The following is a 20,218-nucleotide window of genomic DNA, read 5'->3' on the forward strand; positions in this document are numbered from 1 at the left end:
TCGCCCCCTGGGGGTTGAAGTGGGGGCCGGCGGAATCACAACTCTCATTCAGGTCCCTGTAGCGGTGGATGTGGATGGCACTTTCCACATTGATGGGGAACCCCAAATTCTTGTTGGGAAAACCCTTTAGGTAGACCATTATCTGCAGTTGGCAGTCTGGGTAGTACTGCTTGAAGAGGACCTGCCCATAGACCTTGGGTTGACCCTGGGGTAACGTGGGGTTAGGTTTAACATCACAGGTAGAGTAGATGGTGCCATACAAGTCATTGACCTCAGGAATTTTGTCCTCAGTTTTTGAGTCTGCCTCCTGGCACAGTACACTGTCCCATCACTAACACAACTAACAACAGATAGAAGGGCGTATTGTGTTCCATTTTTGTTTATCCTGTAACGGAATGGCATATGTAAATATATGTAATATTATTGGAAAGGGTAGGTGCACTGGTTACATCTGTGCATCATCACAATAGCAACACAAATGGAAAATGTCTACAACCATTGCTTCTTGCAGATTCTTGGATCAAAAGTATAATTGATCATAATTGTCTAATAGCACAAGGGGCCGACATAGATTGTTTTAAGTGGTGTTAAATATTTTCCATGGAATAGTTTCACAACATTGAGAAAGTAGCTTGGATATTTGAAATGAAGTAACGTGATATTCGACAATGGACACGAAAAGTAACATCCCTACCACCACACGTGCAAGAACACAGTGCTAAAGAAGTGAATGACCTGAAGAGAACCACTGGAGTTGCTTGAATGACAGAATTTAAGCAACCAAATGGAGTGGGAGTGTTTTGGAGGAGAATCTCTACTCCAATGAACTCAAACATGACCCCAGCATTAGATTAAGGAATAATTAGTAATAGTTTGTAAATAGATTCCTGTAACTGGCTCGATGGGCTTCATAGTAAAATGCTATCTTCTGTCATTTTTCCAGACAAAATGACAATAACAACAATAATAATAATCAATATTTAGAACCGGATAAACATGTATTCAATACCCTGTCTACTTACGTTCTATTGATTCTACTCTAAGATGTCAATGTTCATTTTGGTGACTTGAACAGCTGTGGTGCAAAAAAAATTAAATACACTCTAGATCTTGCAAATCTGTTGAAATAACTATTTTGAACAATACCAGTTTTATTGTCAATTGTTATACAGTTACTTGATGTTTAGAGTGCAGCCCTGCAATCCTCACATCTTGATATTATTGAGAGGATTTTCCATTCAGGTAGCAGGCTATTGTCCCTTTTCACAGTTAGATAAAAGGGCTATTCCTCTCCTGTGTCAGTGTGGTATTGGTCTTCTCTATGTCTGTCAGCAGCTCTGCTTGGCAGGCCTATTTCACACACAATTGGACTGTTATTTAATTGCCTGTGAAAGAAAGGGAGAAAAAAGCCTGGTATTTTAAATTCGCCTTGGATATAGAACATTAGTGAGGCTTTGTTGTAACGTTGACCTCTCCTTCCCCATCACCATCAATCCCTGGTTACACGCAATGAGCCATTTGCCATTATGATGCTTGTTAGCAATGTCCAGGCTGTGTAATTACCTCTGTCGATGACAATGATTGTTTCCAGTGCCAGCTGATTCATCACTACATAATCTTATAGGTTGAAACATTCAAGAAATCTCTTGGAAGAGATGTAAGCACTGAACATGTCTCATGTGGATAGGGTTTTTCATATGTTCTTGAAAGATTGACAAAGCTTGAAATAATCACTGACATAACATCACTGACATCATTTTGGCATAACAAAAAAAAGGACAGCCCTCTTCAAATATGTATTCATCATATACCGGTACATGTTAGTTAGAAACAAATGTTCTCACATTTTTGGCTTTGGGATGGATTCTACAACTCAGTTTATCTTTTCTATGTTATCACCATAGGCCAATTTGGTATTACACATGGACCCTCTTTTTCTATTAGGGGGAGGCTGCATTTGGTCAGTCAGAACATCCCCAAACAGCCAACCACCGACTCCACGGCAGCAGCTGTCCTTTACAGTTTCAGGTGGCGCAAATATTGAATATATCTGGCTCGACAAAACTAACGTTAAATTGCTGTTTTTCTGTCATTTTCCGCAGAGATAACAATGATTGAGGTAAGTGCTTCCGGTCGCCATATTTGTGGTGCTTAGCAGCACTGTGCAGAAATTTCATGGCATAAATCATAATCGACCTACTTTTGTTCCTTATTTTGGATAGTTATGTACGTGTAAAAAAAGATGTCTAAACGACATTGGTTGGATTTGGGAGATGATTATTCATCGAGTTAAACGAGAACGTCTTCTAATGGTTATGTATATGGAATAATATGGAGAGGATCCTTTGTATTTGTGTTTCGTCGGCACTAACGTTACAGCGCAGGAAATTTTTGGCTGCAACTAACATCAGCATGTTAGCTAGCTAGATCATTACTAGTTCATTGAAACTATTTGAAGCTGGCTCTGTAGATACTACTAGCTAGTTAGCTAACTAATGGGCCCGATAGCTAGCTAAGTCAGAACGTTATCATTAACGTTCTGCAACTGAAAAGGAAAATAACAAATTCCCTAAGATGTCTCATTTGCATGTTACCCAATGACTCAGTCAGTGGACATCAAAACCTATGGCCAACTTTGTTGTCAGAACAGACATTCTTGAAATCCTTCCATGGAATTGGGTACCGACATCAAAACCTATGGCCAACTTTGTTGTCAGAACAGACATTCTTGAAATCCTTCCATGGAATTGGGTACCGACTGTCATGCCAACATTCTAGGCCCATAAGGACATGAGTTCTGAGGTGGTGTACCCAAGACAACACGATGGTCTGCTGATGTTCCTAGGAAATATAACTAGTTAGCTGCAGTAACGGGATATGTGATGTTCCATTATCCGTTACAGTTTAGCTATGTTCGTGTAAAGCCTCAGAAGGAATATTTCGACCAACCTGTTATTCGTGATACGTTCTTTGTTCTCGATTCGGAATAAGTGTATCTTATAATTGTCCAGTTGCAGGTTTTTCACCGAAAACCAGAGAATATTCAGAAAGTTATCAAATCCAAATATTTTTTTTAATCGAGTGAGGAGTTCCCTTGCCATCTTAGCCGCAAGACATCTTGTATTTTCCAACATCTTTACAGGAACTAATCGTTTCTATGCGACGCAGCCGCAAACACGTGTAGAAGTAGATGACAGCAGGTCACACAGTGCGACCAAAACAATGATCTACACACATGCAAGAGGTATTTCTCACTCGATACAAAACGTGGATTTAATATCTTTCTGAATATTCTCTGGTTTTTGGAGAACCACCTGCAACTGGAGACTGACATTTTATAAGATACACTTTTCTTCCAAATCGAGAACAAAGAAGGTTAGCCAAGAACAAGTTAGTTGAAAAATCTCTTCTGAGGCTTTACACTAGCTAAACTATTGGAGCATCACATTTCCCTTTACAATTCAGTAGCTATAGGAAATAGTGCGTTGCTCAAGAGACATGACATAGGCTACTTTGGGGGCAATTCCATTTTAACAGCGTGACTCAGATTTGACCCTTTTAAAATGTATTTCAAGCAAAAACCAATGATTGCCAAGTTAACAAACCATTTAACTCTGAACAAGGACTACTTTTAACAATTTACACTGAACGTGTTTTACAAAGACACATTTGCTTGAAGAACTGTGCAAGATGCAAAGTTTGGTAACAAAATGGGAACAAACAGCTCAACCCATCATTCTGTTACCAAACTGCATCTGCACTGTTCTTCAATAAAATGTGTTTTTGAACAAATTTGTATGGTTTGCAGTCATTGGTTTTTGTTTGGCATACATTTTAAAGGAACAAATCTGAGTGTCAGCATCACTCTGTTTTCAACATTGGTCTTGTCAAAGAAGGAAATTCAAGACTTGGGTTCTTGGGTGCAGACATGCATTGTAGCATGATAAAAAGGAAATAAAGATATCGCCCATTTGTGAAAGGAAAGTGTTAACCATTTGACTTATGATATTTTAGACTGTTAATTTCTTCATTAATCTGACCTTTGAATGCTACACTTGATTACGTTCTTCTGTAGCGTGAAAGGGAAATGCGCAGTAACCTTTTCATGTTATTTGAGGAAAAGGACACGTCATAGCCAAACCGCGTTGCACTTTTACCCTCTCGGATCTGAGTTGTTCTATTTCTGTGTTGGCGTCATTCCATTTTGTTCCATAGCCCTTACTCTAGCCCCTAGCCCTGCCAACATGTAAGATGTAGGAGATTGGAAAAGACAAGGGAATGGGGCCTGGCTGATATAAAAAAGCTTTGTCTTGTCTGACACACTACTAACATGTAACCTCCACCACAGGTGAGACCGCGACAGGGACCGAGACTAGCGGTCGAAGGACAGGGACTGAGACCGGGACGTCAAGCACTTTGGCATGGCCCTGAACCCAGCTGTTTGCGGCGGCAGTGCGGGCCTTCTCTCCATCAAGCAGACAGCCATACAGCAGCAGATCAACCCGTTCACCAACCTGCCTCACACGGCATGCTACTATGAGATCCTGAAGAAGAGGCTGCAGCTGCCCATGTGGGAGTACAAGGAGCAATTCAAAGACGTCCTGGCACGCCACCAGAGCTTCGTGTTTATCAGAGAAACAGGCTCCGGCAAGACCACACAGGTAAGCAGGGAAAGGGGTAGACTCGTGCATGGGGGTACACACACACTCAGTCTTTTACTTAGTTACTTACTAAGGCTCAATCCCAATACCCCCCCTTCAAATAAAATAAAATTAGTTGTAGCCCTCCCCCTCCGTTTTGCACGATCCTGCATCCGAAGTGGTGTTCCAATTCAACTCTCAACGTTGGGTAGTTCCTTTTCAGCCCTCTAGTTGGCCCTAGACATGCAGACTAGACATGCAGACTTCCTATCGAGTGGTTATCAAAACTCCCATAAAGCTCGGCGACCCAAATTGCTTCAGAAAGATGGCTGCCAAAAATACTAGGATGGAAGTAATTGTAAGTAATTAGAACTTCATAATGAATCATGCAAAAAAAAAGTACAGTTAAGAGGAATATGTTAGTTAATGTAGCTGGAGAAAAAAACGATTCTGCATATTTTTGGGTCAAAACGTTAATCAACTAAAGTTGCTATTTAAAACTGCAATATGTAACTTTTTGGGCGACCTGACCAAATGCACATGGAAACCATGTATTTGATGCCATTCCGCTGATTCCGCTCCAGCAATTACCATGAGCACGTAATCCCCAATTAAGGTGCCACCAGCCTCCTGTGTCTCTACACTATAATTGCTTGTTTTGTCACATAAACTGAAATTAGGCGAACTATTAGAATTTTAGCAACCAGGAAATGGAGGAACGATTTCTACATAGTGCATCTTTAACAAGCCAGCTGATTAGCTAAAATTAGCCAACTAGCTATACATTTAGCTTGCCATTTGGGCATTTGACATTTGTATAAATTGCAATTCGTGTTGTTTAATGTTTTAGGGACTCCTGAGAAAACCAGCAAACCAGGCTGTCATCTTGTGAAACCCAGTGGATGTGAAGAACCTAGCCAGCTAGCTAGCTAAAGCATTTACTGCCAATTTAATGTACAATTCTGTAAGCTTGCCTTGCTATTTATAATAACGTACCGATAAATAAATACACCTGTATTTGGTGCCTAGAAGGCCATCATCCCCGACTCGCCCTCTTCACTGTTGACGTTGAGACTGGTGTTTTGCGGGTACTATCTAATGAAGCTGCCAGTTGAGGTCTTGTGAGGCGTCTGTTTCTCAAACTAGACACTCTAATGTACTTGTCCTCTTGCTCAGTTGTGCACCAGGGCCTTCCACTCCTCTTTCTATTCTGGTTAGGGCCAGTTTGCGCTGTTCTGTGAAGGGAGTAGTACACAGCGTTGTACGAGATCTTCAGTTTCTTGGCAATTTCTCGCATGGAAATAGCCTTAATTTCTCAGTACAAGAATAGACTGATGAGTTTCAGAAGAAAGTTCTTTGTTTCTGGTCATTTTGAGCCTGTAATTGAACACACAAATGCTGATGCTCCAAATAGTCAACTAGTCTAAACAAGGCCAGTTTTATTGCTTCTTTAGTCAGGACAACAGTTTTAAGCTGTGCTAACATAATTGCAAAATGGTTTTCTAATGATCAATTAGCCTTTTAAAATGATAAACTTGGATTAGCTAACACAACGTGAAATTGGAACACAGGAGTGATGGTTGCTGATAATGGGCCTCTGTACGCCTATGTAGATATTCCATAAAAATCTGCCATTTCCAGCTACGATAGTCATTTACAACATTAACAATGTCTACACTGTATTTCTGATCAATTTGATGTTATTTTAATGGACAAAAAAAAATGCTTTTCTTTCAAAAACAAGGACATTTCTAAGTGACCCCAAACTTTTGAATGGTAGTATTTATACGTGTTTGTTTTGGTCTTCGTCCCCATCGTTTTCATGATGTACTTTATTTTGGGTGTAGAAATAAAAAACCCTATTACGTATTCCTGCACCTGTCTCCTATCATTATACAGTGTGACATTGACAAAGGTCCTTCTCCCCTGATTGCTCAGTTTGGCCGGGCAGCCAGCTCTAGGAAGAGTCTTGGTGGTTCCAAACTTTTTCCATTTAAGAATGATGGAGGCAGATATGTTTTGGTACCCTTCCCCAGATATGTGCCTCAACACAATCCTGTCTCAGAGCTCTACGTACAATTCCTTCAACCTAATGGCTTGGGTTTTGCTCTGACATGCACTGTCAACTGTGGGACCTTATATAGGCAGGTGTGTGCCTTTCCAAATCGTGTCCAATTAATTGAATTTACCAATTGTGGACTCCAATAAAGTTGTAGAAACATCAAGGATGATCAATGGAAACAGGATGCACCTGAGCTCAATTTCGAATCTCATACCAAAAGGTTTGAATATGTATGTAAATAAGGTATTTCAGTTTTAAATTTTTAATTCATTTGAACAATTTCTAAAAAAACGGTTTTCACTTTGTCGATATGGGGTATTGTGTGTAGATTGATAAGGAAAACATTTTCTTAATCCATTTTAGAGTAAGGCTGTAACGTAACAAAATGTGGAAAAAGTCAAGGGTTCTGAATGCTTACCGAATGCACTGTATATGGTAACAAAGCTAAGAAAAGCCAACTGATAACTCAATAATGAGATGCCTGGGTGTCCTCACAAACTCGCCCACTCTTTATTTACTGCAGACTCATCCTGTCGCTGAAACCCATCTCCTTTCCCCCCCATCTTGATTTGTTGACATGTTAAATGCAGAGTGTGTGTTTTCCCTAACCGTGGCAAAGAGGTTGGTTGCTACTAACGGGAACTCATCCGAGCCCAAGGCTAATCCAGCGGAAGGAACAGTTCCTAACTTTAGGTCTCCTCGTGTTTTGAACAGCGAGTAGGGGGATCCCCACCGGGCGTGCACATCAGTAGAGAGCTGTCAGACTCTGTCTAATACAAGCTATCATCGCAGCATCTCTGGAGCTCGCTGTCTATTTTATAGGAGAGGGGGGGCAATCGGGGATGCTGCCACGGGGTTTACAGACGGTAAATGGTAGTTTATTAATGCTTTGCTCTTCAAAACATCTGTGCTATCAAAACGTCTGTGTTTCTTACTCAAAGCTATCGTCAGTATCATTTTGTAAAGTGCTTTTGAATGGTATTGGTTTGGCTCCTGATTTGTGGAAGGTGGGGAAGGTAAAGAGAGAGTACAGATGAGTGTGCTTGAATGACCTCTTCCTCTTTCCATCTCCTTTTCTCCCTCTCCCCCCTCCCCAGAAGGTGAAGTTCTTGGGCAGCCCTAAGAAGACAGTGACCTGTACCCAGCCCATTAGGGAGGAAGCCATGAGCATGGCCCAGGGGGTGGCAGACGAGGTGCACGTCTTGCTGGGCAAGGAGGTGGGTTACTCAATTAGATTTAAGGACTGCAGCTCGGCCAAGACCTTCCTCAAGTAAGGGCTAGTCTACTGAAGCCAAAAACTGGGGTTGTTCAGTGGGGGCGCATCGTAGCAATAACAATTTTCAACGGAAAACCAAAATGAGCATTGGAGAAGATAGCACCTGCCTGTCTTGTCTCTCTGTTAGCAAAAAAAGTTAGATTCTAAATATCCTTAACAAGATAGACCTGGTTAACATAACAGGACACAGTATTTCAGTTGTTTGATTAAAATGTCCACTTTAAAGACCTCTCCGTTGTGTTTTCTCCCTCGGTGCACGCACATGACAGACGGTATGTTGCTGCGGGAGGCCGTGAACGACCCCCTGCTGGCGCGCTACGGCGTCATCCTGGACGAGGCCCACGAGAGAACACGGGCCACAGACATCCTCATGAACACGGGCCACAGACATCCTCATGAACACGGGCCACAGACATCCTCATGAACACGGGCCACAGACATCCCCATGAACACGGGCCACAGACATCCTCATGAACACGGGCCACAGACATCCTCATGGGCGTCCTCAAAGAGGTGGGTCCGGCAGAAGTCCGACCTCAAGGTACATGTCAAACCTCCATACCCCCGGGTGCAATGTACTGAGTGTTGTGGGTACAAATGTCCTGAATAGAGCAGACCTGATTTCTATTTGTCAGAGGAACATGTCAGTTCTACGTGGTATTTCTATCTGAACGTTTCATTAACTTTGTGCCCCACTGAAAGCGATCTGGGCTTTCACGCGCATGCTTGCTGAATGGAACCCTGGCCTTGCCAACAGTTCCCACTCGCCAGTCTACATTCCACATCATCTCATAGAGTCATACGGTGTTCTTTACTGCTTCTATCTGTACTGTCTGATCCTACTGGCTTCTCCTGCCTTTGCTACATGTTACCATACCAGTGCATCTTTCCTTTGTCCACTCTCCTAGACTCAATTACTACCTTCCACTAGGTACTCCTGCTCTATCCTATACGAGAGCCTGCTTCTCTGCGTACACACACTCCCAATTATTAGTTCCCCCCTCTAAATTTTTTTTGTGGCAGACAGTGTTTGTTTCCCTCCCCATTTTTTCCACCTCATCTTTTCACCTTTTGCTGACAGTCTCTCCACGGGCTGACAGCTGCGTGTCTATTGAGGAAAAGACAAACGGCAGTCATTCAGCTCAGAAATGCACAGCGAGTCCCCTCTGCAGCAGCACTGAGATTGCTCCCCGGGTCAGCCCATTTTGAGGTAATCAGCCAAGGATGGGAGGGGGTTGGGAGTGGGAGGAGACCAGAGGCATGCAGTTTTTTATAGGCCGAATGTGCCGGACACAATTCTCATAAAGCAGATGGGTAATGACTAGTTGTTGTCAGGGATGGCATCGAAGGTTATACATGAGATAAGGGACTGTTAAATAAGGTCTAGGTTACTGGCAACCATCCTCCTGGCCCGACCCCGCTCACGTCCCCCTGCCCCCCTCCCAAATTTGAAGTTTAATTTGCCTTGATTAAGAGCAATTATGTCTCGCAGTGCATAAAGCGAAATGGTGGCGAGACGCTGGGCCAAACTATTTGAGCGAAAATGGAAGAGCAGAGAGGCGCGCCGCCTCCCATCAGAATCCTAATGTGCTTCTGATCTAATGGGCCCTGGGGAGAACATGGTGTGCCCAGACTTATTCGGACATTGAGCGCCATGATCCTCATGTGTCAGGGGTTCTGTCCTCCTGTGATATATCCACCATCTTGGCTCCTCTCACTTGGCCTGTGTCCAATCTACACTCTCTTTCTGGCTCATGCTGTCTGATCTGTTCCATGGGTATGACAAAACATGTATTTTTACTGCTCTAATTACGTTGGTAACCAGTTTATAATAGCAATAAGGCCCGAGGAGGTGTGGTATGTGACCAATATTCCACGGCTAAGGGCTGTTCTTAAGCACGACGCAACGCGGAGTGCCTGGATACAGCCCTTAGCCGTGGTATATTGGCCATATACCACGAACCCCCAAGGTGCCTTATTGCTGTTATAAACTGGTTACCAATGTCATTAGAGCAGTAAAAACACATGATATATTTATGATATACCATGGCTGTCAGCCAATCAGCATTCAGGGCTTGAACCACCCAGTTTATAATGATCTATTTCATCTGTCACTCTGAACAACCCTGTGGTGAGACTACACCAGACCATACCATTCTCCAACTTCTAAATACCTCTTATCTACTTGCACTTCTACCTGCACTATACTAACGTCACTCTCCCATGCCTATCTGCCAGCTCTTCCCTCCTGCTCTGAGCTGCTGTTTCTGATTGGCCCTTAGGCACCGATCTAAGATTAAGCTAATCCTTACCTGAACCACTAGGAGCGAACTACAATCTAGAACTCAGATCAGTGTTTAGGGGCGACTTTATCCTATAACCCCATCGGCAGCCATTTTCTCTTCCCAGTCCACGTCTCACTGTCTTCTTTCTTTGTTCCCTCGTCTCGTCTGGTCAGGTCATCGTCATGAGCGTCACGCTGGACACCGGCATGTTCTAGGTGTACTTAGACAGCTGTCCGCTGCTGACCAGCCTGAGAGGGACTACCTGGAGGCAGCCATCAGCACGGTCATCCAGATCTCTTACTCAACAAACGAGGTAGGCCGATTAGACACTTTTTACAATTAGTTTGTATTTAGCAGGAATCATGATGCAAAGTAATATACTCATACACAGTGTGTTTCTACTGCTACCTAACGGTGTTCCGTACACATTTTGCATAACTGGAGCATTTAAACGAGGCTGTAATGAAAACGAATGGGAATGTAGCGACTGTGTTGGCATCAAAATCCAGGGTGTTAGCTATGTTGACATGGTACAGCTGCACCATCGAGAGCATCCCGACGGGTTGCATCACTGCCTGGTATGGCAACTGCTCGGCCTCCGACCGCAAGGCACTACAGAGGGTAGTGCGTACGGCCCAGTACATCACCGGGGTCAAGCTTCCTGCCCTCCGGGACCTCTATACCAGGTGGTGTTAGAGGAAGGCCCTAAAAATTGTCAAAGACTCCAGCCACCCTAGTCATAGATTGTTCTCTCTGCTACCGCACAGCAAGTGGTACTGGAGCGCCACGTCTAGGTCCAAGAGGCTTCTAAACAGCTTCTACCCTCAAGCCATAAGACTCCTGAGCATCTAATCAAATGGCCACCCAGACTATTTGCATTGCCCCCCCCCCCCCTTCTACACTGCTGCTACTCCCTGTTTATTATCTATACATAGTCACTTTAATAACTCTACCTACATGTACATATTACCACAATTACCTCAACACCGGTGCCCCCGCACATTGACTCTGTACTGGTACCCCCCTGTATATAGCCCCGCTTTTGTTACTTACTGCTGCTGTTTAATTATTTGTTATTCTCTTATCTATTACTTTTATTAGGCATTTTCTTAAAACTGCATTGTTGGTTAAGGGCTTGTAAGTAAGCATTTCACTGTAAGCATTTAAAGTAAGTGAGCATTTCACCTGTTGTATTCGGCGCATGTGACAAATAAAATTTGATTTGATTTAATGGACCAATAGTACTTGAGAAAATATGAAAAATCGCACCCCTCCGACACTGTACGTTACATCGTGGCGCGTCACGACGTAACATACGGCAAGCATTATGCAACTCGTTGTGGCCGTACAGCGTCTTCCCATCAGGGGTAGTGCTTCTCTCGCAGATTAAAAACATACTTAACCAAATACACTTGTAAGAAACATTAATTATTCATGATTTTCACTTAAATGAGCATTAGTATTAATATTATTATGGCTAATATTAAACACATTTTTCACGAGTTGGGTGCTAATAGCAATGTGGTCATCAATAACAAACACTGAATCAATCAATAATTAATTGCTTAAGACTTTGATGTGCAGAATCTGAAAAGGAATACCACTGCTCCAACCTCTGATCTGCATTTAAACAAGCAAACCCGTCACCTGCTGACAGAGCTTTTGTTTTTTTGCTCTCACGTTTGCCGTGTTGACGTTTTGAAATAACTTTGCTGTGCCAACCAATTCACGAGAGCTCTGTGAATAATACACTGATGTGTGCAATAACACATGCCAATAACGTATATCCTACATTTCTTACGTGTGCTATCTATTAAACTTGTTTGCAAATGACATGCTCTAACCCAAATTGAGACGCATCATTCCTGCGCGCCTCTCTTGCTGCTCTTGATTGTGCCCAGGTGAAGAAAATGAACAGGACTCCGTAAAAGACAGCTTGTAACCAAACTGCAATAGTTATGAACTATATGGAATGTTTTTGGACCACTGGCTTCCCTGTAAACATGTACTGACAGGAGGCACGAGCCACCTCCCTCAGGCTCTTCCCTGCATTCACCTCCTCGTTAGCAGCCTGTAGCTGTTCACAGGTGTAGAGGCGCCATTTCTTAGGCTCTCGTTGGGTCTTTCCGTTTCCAGACATTTTCCTGTCATAATTCAATTATTATAATACATTTTTAAAAAGAATGCAACATTTTAAGATAGTTTCAAGGAAATGCACTCACCAATATGGATATAATTTCTGTGTAATTCGACGTAACATTATTGTATATTTCATGGAAAGAGCAGGTGTTCATGTACACACACACTGTATATGATGGAGTGAGAGGACAAGAGGTGAGTCGTTGTTACAACTGTTAGATTTATTTTTCATATTAACATTGTTGCTTTATACAGTAATGTTAAGTATTCATCTTGTGCTGTTGGAAGTTATAATATTAACCCGAATCAATCTCATGCTTTGTTCATTAACATTTTCCTTCATCTCTCACTTTGAACAGAATCACATCCTTCGACTCTGAAAATAAAGTTCCCTACTTTGTGTAACTCATATTTAACAATATTTATTTATTAAGACGTTATCAATGGTGAGTGTAAAGTGAATTACTTGTGAGTTCATCCGTAGTTCATTTTTCATCATGACTCTCAAAAGTGAGTGACAGCCGCAGTTCACTTTAGCACCTCCCTAAAACCCATATTCATATTTGACACAAACCTTCAAATAGGTATGTAATGAGACATTCTATAAACTCTTTATAGTGTTTTATTGACATTTTAGAGGTGATAAAAGCTGTTTCCCCACACGACATATCTGCCCCTTTCACTATTGCTCAGTAGCCTTCGCTTCCCGCTCCGTCATTTTTAAAAAGATCGAGCGAAGCTCCATTGCCTTCTTCAATCATGCAGAGACGGGCAGGGTAGAGGTCTCATTGTTGATTTTGCTGGAAAGGGGAGAAATTGTGCTTTACAATGGTATTAATATTACAGTTGACCTGGAAGTATGACATTTTTTTTGGTGCTAAAATTAGGTCAAGTGTACGGAACGCTGATATACGGAATACCGTTAGGTAGCAGTACTATACAAATGCACATAAACGTGTGTAGAGCTACTGACGTGCACACACAGACACCGTCTCTCACACACACACACACACACATCTTGTCCCATTGTGTTGTACTCACACATTGTACTCATTGTCACTATTCCAGATTTCCAAAGAGACACACACACACACACAACCAAGACGATCAATGCTTAGATTAATAGATATTTCATGCATGTGGGCTTGCCTGTTTGGAACCTACCAGGTTGGAGGGGAAAAAAGACAGTGACCCAGATTCTGCCCTCATGAATCCCTGAAATTAAGTAATTTATTATTTGTTTCGATCCTGCAAATGTTGTCCACTGATGTGTAATGGAGGGCGAGGTTCATGCTCAAAATGATTAATTTAACCCATCAGAGTCTAAACCCTGTCTAAGCGAGGGGAGGGGTTCTACTAAGCTATCTGGAATTGTTTTAAGAAAGCTAAATTATCCTTGGTATGACCTATTTGAATCAAAAAATATATAAAATAAATATTTGATGAAAAACTATGTTGGGCCTGCAATTAACCCATACAAACGCATTGAATAACAGATTCACTACATGGAACAGATACTCCCCAAAAATATAAAAAAACGAAGTTTGTTCTGAAGTGTCTATCCTATATCTGAGAGATATAAGAAAGATCAGGATTGTTGTATTATTTTAAAACATGTATTTAACCCCATATTTTTGGCATTAAACATATATACTTCCATAAATCTTTTTAACTGGTACCGGGAGACCTTCAGACGATTCTTGTGAGACCTGTGGGCATCCTTGAGCAAAACATCCAACATGTACAGTACCAGTCAAAAGTTTGGACACACCTACTCATTCAAGGATTTTTCTTTATTTTTACTATTTTCTACATTGTAGAATAATAATGACGACATCAAAACTATGAAATAACACATAAGGAATCATGTAGTAACTAAAAAAGTGTTAAACAAATCAAAATATATTTTATATATTTGAGATTCTTCAAAGTAGCCACCCTTTGCCTTGATGACAGCTTTGCACACTCTCAACCAGCTTCATGAGGAAGTCATCTGGAATTCACTTCAATTAACAAGGTGTACCTTGTTTAACACATTGTTGGTTACTACATGATTCCATATGTTATTTCATAGTGTTCATGTCTTCACTATTATTATACAATGTAGAAAATAGTAAAAATAAAGAAAAACGTTGGAATGAGTAGGTGTGTCCAAACTTTTGACTGGTACTGTACATGTTCGTGAGAGTCTCACTTTTGCACAGAGGGGTATTAGTGTGTAGCCTAAACGGTTTGAACGCTACAGACAGAATTTGGCAGATCGACTTTACTTGTGGAGGTCGTAGAGCAAAACGGAGGACACCATCGTGTTCGTGAGCGTCTCATCTTTCCACAAACAATAGTTTGTAGGCCAAACCGTTCAGACACTACAGACGAGAAGACCGGTTTGTGAGAAGACCGGTTTTCGGGATGTCTCATGATCTGACAAACACCGCTCTAGCTGTCACCTTTCACTGCAGACGCGGAAGTGCGACATCGACGGATGCGGTGTATTGAGACGTATCCAATGCAAAAGATCTCGCTCGCTTAATCTGACTGATATAGATGGGGATTTTTGTATTATGCTAATTAGATTTACGCAGGGGCACGGACATCAACCTTAGGTTAATCACAGCTGGGCGACACACTTCTGCCTGCCTTCCCCCAGAAATGTCTGTCGGCCTCTCAGATCATGAGTGGGAGAGGCAGCCGGTCTCAGGACTCAGCACTGCTGCAGCGCCACACTACTATTCTCACCATTCTCTCCCTATGTAATGTAACAGTTTGTGTAGTTTACGGTTGTGCCATGGGAACTATGAACGCAACCCCAGACTGAGTTTAAGGCCGAGCTTGACTGTTAATGTGCCTGGAGCTTTTCATTTTCAATGTATGGATTTTGGTCCAGATTGTTTTATTTCATAGGTTCCTTGCGCTTCTCCCTCGAGTTAGAGCCGAGTCACCATGCAGCATAGCCATCTTCAAAATCAAATCCGTCAAACACCCACCCAATTAGCCTATTCATTAACGGTGGTCATTCAGCGGCCGGGTGGGACGGCGCTGCCGCGCACTTACATCTGTTTTCGTTCGCCGATGCCCGGCTGGTTCGGGAAGGGATGAAGTCCCAGAGGAGCATTGTATTTGAAGTGGTCTCCTTCCAGTCACTGACGGCCAGGGAACAACGTTCACCTCTTTTATTTGAATGTGCAGAGGAGATGAGAAGCTTGCGTTAAACATTGTTTGGAGGTGGACGTCTTTTGATGAGCATGCCTCCCTTCTCACCTCCCAGTTCGATAATTCTGAATGTCAAGCTGCCGAGGCAAAACAGTAGTCAGAGAACACTCCCAGGGCGACTTCATTAACACTCCTAATTGGTTTAAAGAAGTTAATGTGAGGTTGGTCTGGAGGAGATGGGCGTTCAAAGGAGCGTATCTTAACCTCTCTAGTGTCCCCGCAACTTTGAATGTCGACTAATGATCGGGGACGCAGATCTGCTGCGAAGCGCGGACCATTTTTATATGGCTTTGAGATTAAGCCGTTTTTAATTCATGACAAATGAAAAGCGAAGGGGGTGGGATTCTTTCCCTCCCTCAAGTATTTGGGGGATATTTCCCTGCCACAAACCATTAAAAACAAACAGACACAAACTCCCCATAAAAGAGAGGCAAGGCTTATCACCGCTGCCTCGCCCTGATAAGCCTTACCATTTAAGCTGCCCTTCAGCGGTTCACTTCAAAACGTAAAGATACGCCCAGGCCTCAGCTAATTAAGTGGACCGAGGCGAGTGCCTCATTGCATCTGGTTAGGTGCCTGGCGCCCAACCGCATCACTCCTGGGGTCGCGGGGGCCGGCTGGTGGACAGGTTCCCACCATTGGCCGCCTGCCCCGCTGTGCACGTGCTCCATTTCCTTTCAGACACAGGCGCACCAGCTCACCTTGGCAACGACGTCCATTTTTCATGACAGCTGCTGTATCCAGAGGGTTGATGGTCTATTAATAACCAGGCTAATTTTATCAATCCATTCATATTTACTATTTTCCACTCTAACTTGTCAACGTGTTGATTATGAGGTACATAGCCATCGGTGGAATGGATTTGACTTGTGCAGTGAGTGAACACAGCAGGAAAAAATTGGTCTGGGAATACATTAGTCTGCAAACACACAGGCGTAGCTTATGTTTTTGTGTTGTATTCAACTAAGGCAAAGCCTTGCCAATTCTTACCCTGAGTAAAGTAAATACCACGTCAAGAGGAAATGCTCCGGGACAAAGGAGGGCAGTCGTTCTGCTGGCTAGCTGTAGGTTGCAGTCAGTGTCACATTGTGCCCTTGACATGACCGTATCAAAAATGGTTCCCTTCATTTCAGAATACGCCAAGCCAATACCCCTTTCTGTCCCAGCCCCCTTCGCACTCCAATAAAACATTATTTTAAGCTGTAAGTCACGTGTCTGGGTTTTTGCATTAAGGTCACTAATTAGTAAAGAGCTCCCCTCTTGGTCTTACATTGAAAGGAAAAACCAAAAACCCACAGACACTAGGCCCTCCATGGAATGAGTTTGAGTGTAAATGTATGTGTCACGTGACACTCCCAGCCAATCTATAGAAGGAGCTGCATTGCTCACTTGGGCCTGAAGGTGGTGCAACAACATAGGCTGTGGCCTTTTACACGTTGGCTTAGGCTACTTGTTTAAGTAGCACATAAACATAGACTTAATCAGGCAGCGGTTATCGCTTCAGGACCTTTTCTGGTCTTTTCATAGCTAACATTGTCCAATGTCTGGAGATGGAAAAAAGTCAAGCGTGGTCATTTAGTGTAGAGATTCCAGGAATTCTAGACTATTATCAGGCTAGAATGTAGACTAGTCACTTAGGGGTCCCGTGGACATGGTTGATAGCAGTGTAATTGTCTTAAATATACATGGGCCGTTTACCGAGTTGATATGTAGCATTTGCAAATGTCACATTATGGTCGTCCGTTATGTTCAGGCTGGCTAGTTCAGTCGGAGACCTAGCCTTGTCTACTGTCATGTTTTCATATTTCCCTGGCTGCTCAGGTCCTCCTCTCCTCTGTCTGAGAGCCCACTGGCTCTATAATGTTCAGCTCCACTAAACTGATCTGCCATGATTTGCCTCTGGTTTATGCATCAGTGCAGCATCCTCATTTCACATTTCTCCTACAATATTGCGGTATGGAATAATGAACCGTGTGTGTGTGTGTGTTTTCCTGATTGCTGCATTTGACAACGGAGCCATGGGGAGCTCACCCAAGCACGCGGCAGTCCAGGTTTAATTTCCTCAGTCAGATGGAGTGATAGGCAGAACAAATGTACTGTGGCGGGAACCACCATCTCCCTGGCCCTTTCTCCTTTCTACCCCTCTACTCTACTCTTCAGACGTTCCTCTCCCCATTCTCTCCTGGTGTTATTCAGACCAAGCCCCAGGTGACTGTTTGTGCGCCAACACGCTGCTGCTCGGCAGCCTTCCATCACCTGCCTGCCCCTTTTGAATGGTTCCGCTTCATCTTTCAGGAAATCGACGACCTGGGACCCGATGTGGGGGACATCAAAATCATCCCGCTGTACTCGACGCTGCTGCCCCAGCATCAGCAGAGGGTCTTTGAGCCGCCCCCACCCACACAAGCCCAACGGAGCTATTGGGAGGAAGGTAAATGCCGCCACTGCTCAAATCACTCCTCAGAAGCACAGAGCATCCCAGCAACTCAATAGCTCCCTTTCAGAGAGAGAGAGAGAAGGAGAGAGTGAGAGTTAGAAAGCAAGAGGGCTAAAGAAAGCGAGAAATGGAGAGATGCAGAGAGACTTGACAGGGAAGTATGTGGGTGGATATGGAGAGGGTTGGGGGGTGGATATGGAGAGGGTTGGGGGGTGGATATGGAGAGGGTTGGGGGGTGGATATGGAGAGGGTTGGATGGATATGGAGAGGGTTGGGGGGGTAGAAAGTTGTTTTTTTTCAGCTTTGGTGCAGGACTGACTCACACACCATATGCTGCTTTTGTCAGCATACGATTCCCTGCTCTAAATTATAACTGGTGTGGATATTACTCATGCCCTGCGCGCGTAAGGCACCGGAACCACTGTCTTTTCACCTCTTCCCCTCTATTGGTTGGCACAGCCTCTCTCGCGCTTACAGTCATCTGGTCTTCTCAGTGCCAGGGTAAGGCAGCATGCGTTACCAGAGCAGGGGGGAAAAACGTTGCTCAGCTACAATAGATGGGTTAGGGGACAACGTCATGAAAACGATGCGCATCCTTTAATTGTTGTTGTGATTCTGGATGGCCAGATAGCAATAATGACAAGAAGCTGTCATGTGGGGAATCATAGGTGGCTCGTTTTAGCTAGTTTTTTTATCTTCTTCATACCATGTCTGTTTTGAGATGTTTTGACCGTCACGTCTATGCTAATATGGCAAAAATATCTACCAAAGCAACAACTGTAACAATGTATTTGAGAGACAAGTGTTCATTGTGTACATTTACAGTTAAGTTGGAAGTTTACATACACCTTAGCCAAATACATTTAAACGCAGTTTTTCACAATTCCTGACATTTAATCCTAGTAAAAAATTCCCTGTCTTAAGTCAGTTAGGATCACCACTTTATTTTTAGAATGTGAAATGTCAGAATAATAGTAGAGTGATTTATTTCAGCTTTTATTTCTTTCAATACATTCCCAGTGGGTCAGAAGTTTACATACACTCAAATTAGTATTTGGTAGCATTGCCATTAAATTATTTAACTTGGGTCAAACGTTTCAGGTAGCCTTCCACAAGCTTCCCACAATAAGTTGGGTGAATTTTGGCCCATTCCTCCTGACAGAGCTGGTGTAACGGAGTCAGGTTTGTCCTAACCGACTTGCCAAAACTATACTTTGTTAACAAGAAATTTGTGGAGTGGTTGAAAAACTAGTTTTAATGACTGCAACCTAAGTGTATGTAAACTTCTGACTTCAACTGTATTTGTTTTCAATAAACATTTAGAGACTAAATATAGATGACATGTCAACAATGTAAGCCAGCGTTTCCCAACTCCGGTCAGCTAGTATCCCCAACAGAACACATTTTTGTTGTAGCCACGGAGGAAAAAAACATGATTCAACTTGTCAAGGGCCTGATGATTAGTTGACAAGTAGAATCAGGTGTGCTTGTCTGGTGCCACAAGAAAAATATTTACTGTTGGGGGTACTTGAGGACCGGAGTTGGGAAACACTGATTTAAGCTAACCCGGTCGGTTCTGCTCCATAGTTGCGCAAGCGTCGGTTTTATTGCTAAACAACCAACCCGTCTATAGAATGTGTGAACATTCCTCTCCTCTTGTTCCCTTGTCCTGAACTGGTCCCACATAGCAATGTACGCCCCTTCGTCTTCGTGTTTCTGTTATTAATACGGACCGCAGACGCGTCCAGCGTTTTGTTTATAGCTCGGCGTTCAAACAGGCGCACTATAATCACAGCAGTGGAACCACCTGGATGGCCACGGCGTTGGCAAGGAATCTGACGGAATATCAAAACCCCTTCACACCGCCAGTAAATTTGCAAACATTTGCCTCAACATCTGACAGGGATTTGATGAATGACTCATCGTGTGCTGCCTCTATGGAGCCCAGAAAGATTATTGATGACCTATTTGGAATAATGAAGTCACAGCCCGAGAGTTTTTTTTTTTTAAATATATTTTTTTCACAATGTTTAATGCCTAGTCTAGCCAGGCTGCTGCCTCACCCTTATTTTTACCACTGTGGTTTGATCCACAGCGTTTTGACAGGCCCCTCTTTTCCTGTGGTACGTGACGAGGCGGGTGAACTGCTCACTCCGGCCTCCCTCCCTC

At 43.1% G+C, this 20,218-nt stretch overlaps 2 protein-coding genes across 2 annotated transcripts in view; both read left to right on the forward strand.

The window, feature by feature from the left end:
- Positions 1 to 1,935: 1,935 nt before the first annotated feature.
- Positions 1,936 to 8,340, forward strand: LOC139534238 (ATP-dependent RNA helicase DHX15-like). Its single transcript, XM_071333187.1, has 4 exons — positions 1,936 to 2,119; positions 4,349 to 4,661; positions 7,800 to 7,919; positions 8,248 to 8,340. Exons 2-4 carry the CDS (start codon positions 4,422 to 4,424, stop codon positions 8,272 to 8,274), a joined length of 387 nt encoding a protein of 128 aa, XP_071189288.1. The 5' UTR covers positions 1,936 to 2,119; positions 4,349 to 4,421; the 3' UTR covers positions 8,275 to 8,340.
- Positions 8,341 to 8,362: 22 nt separating this feature from the next.
- The window catches only part of LOC139534237 (ATP-dependent RNA helicase DHX15-like), a 34,876-nt gene continuing 23,020 nt past the window's right edge, over positions 8,363 to 20,218 (forward strand). The window contains exons 1-3 of the mRNA XM_071333185.1: positions 8,363 to 8,491; positions 10,437 to 10,576; positions 17,908 to 18,043. Of these exons, the coding sequence (XP_071189286.1) occupies positions 8,449 to 8,491; positions 10,437 to 10,576; positions 17,908 to 18,043 (319 nt within the window). The 5' untranslated portion in view covers positions 8,363 to 8,448. The remainder of the gene's footprint in view (positions 8,492 to 10,436; positions 10,577 to 17,907; positions 18,044 to 20,218) is intronic.

Source organism: Salvelinus alpinus, chromosome 11, assembly GCF_045679555.1.
Source record: "Salvelinus alpinus chromosome 11, SLU_Salpinus.1, whole genome shotgun sequence".
NCBI lineage: Eukaryota > Metazoa > Chordata > Actinopteri > Salmoniformes > Salmonidae > Salvelinus > Salvelinus alpinus.

Excerpts from the sequence above, each read along its gene's own strand:
- LOC139534238 (XM_071333187.1), top strand. The coding sequence starts at position 4,422 with ATGGCCCTGAACCCAGCTGTTTGCGGCGGCAGTGCGGGCCTTCTCTCC. Across the intron at positions 4,662-7,799 it reads GCTCCGGCAAGACCACACAG|AAGGTGAAGTTCTTGGGCAG; the intron begins GTAAGCAGGGAA and ends CCCCCTCCCCAG. Across the intron at positions 7,920-8,247 it reads ACGTCTTGCTGGGCAAGGAG|ACGGTATGTTGCTGCGGGAG; the intron begins GTGGGTTACTCA and ends CGCACATGACAG.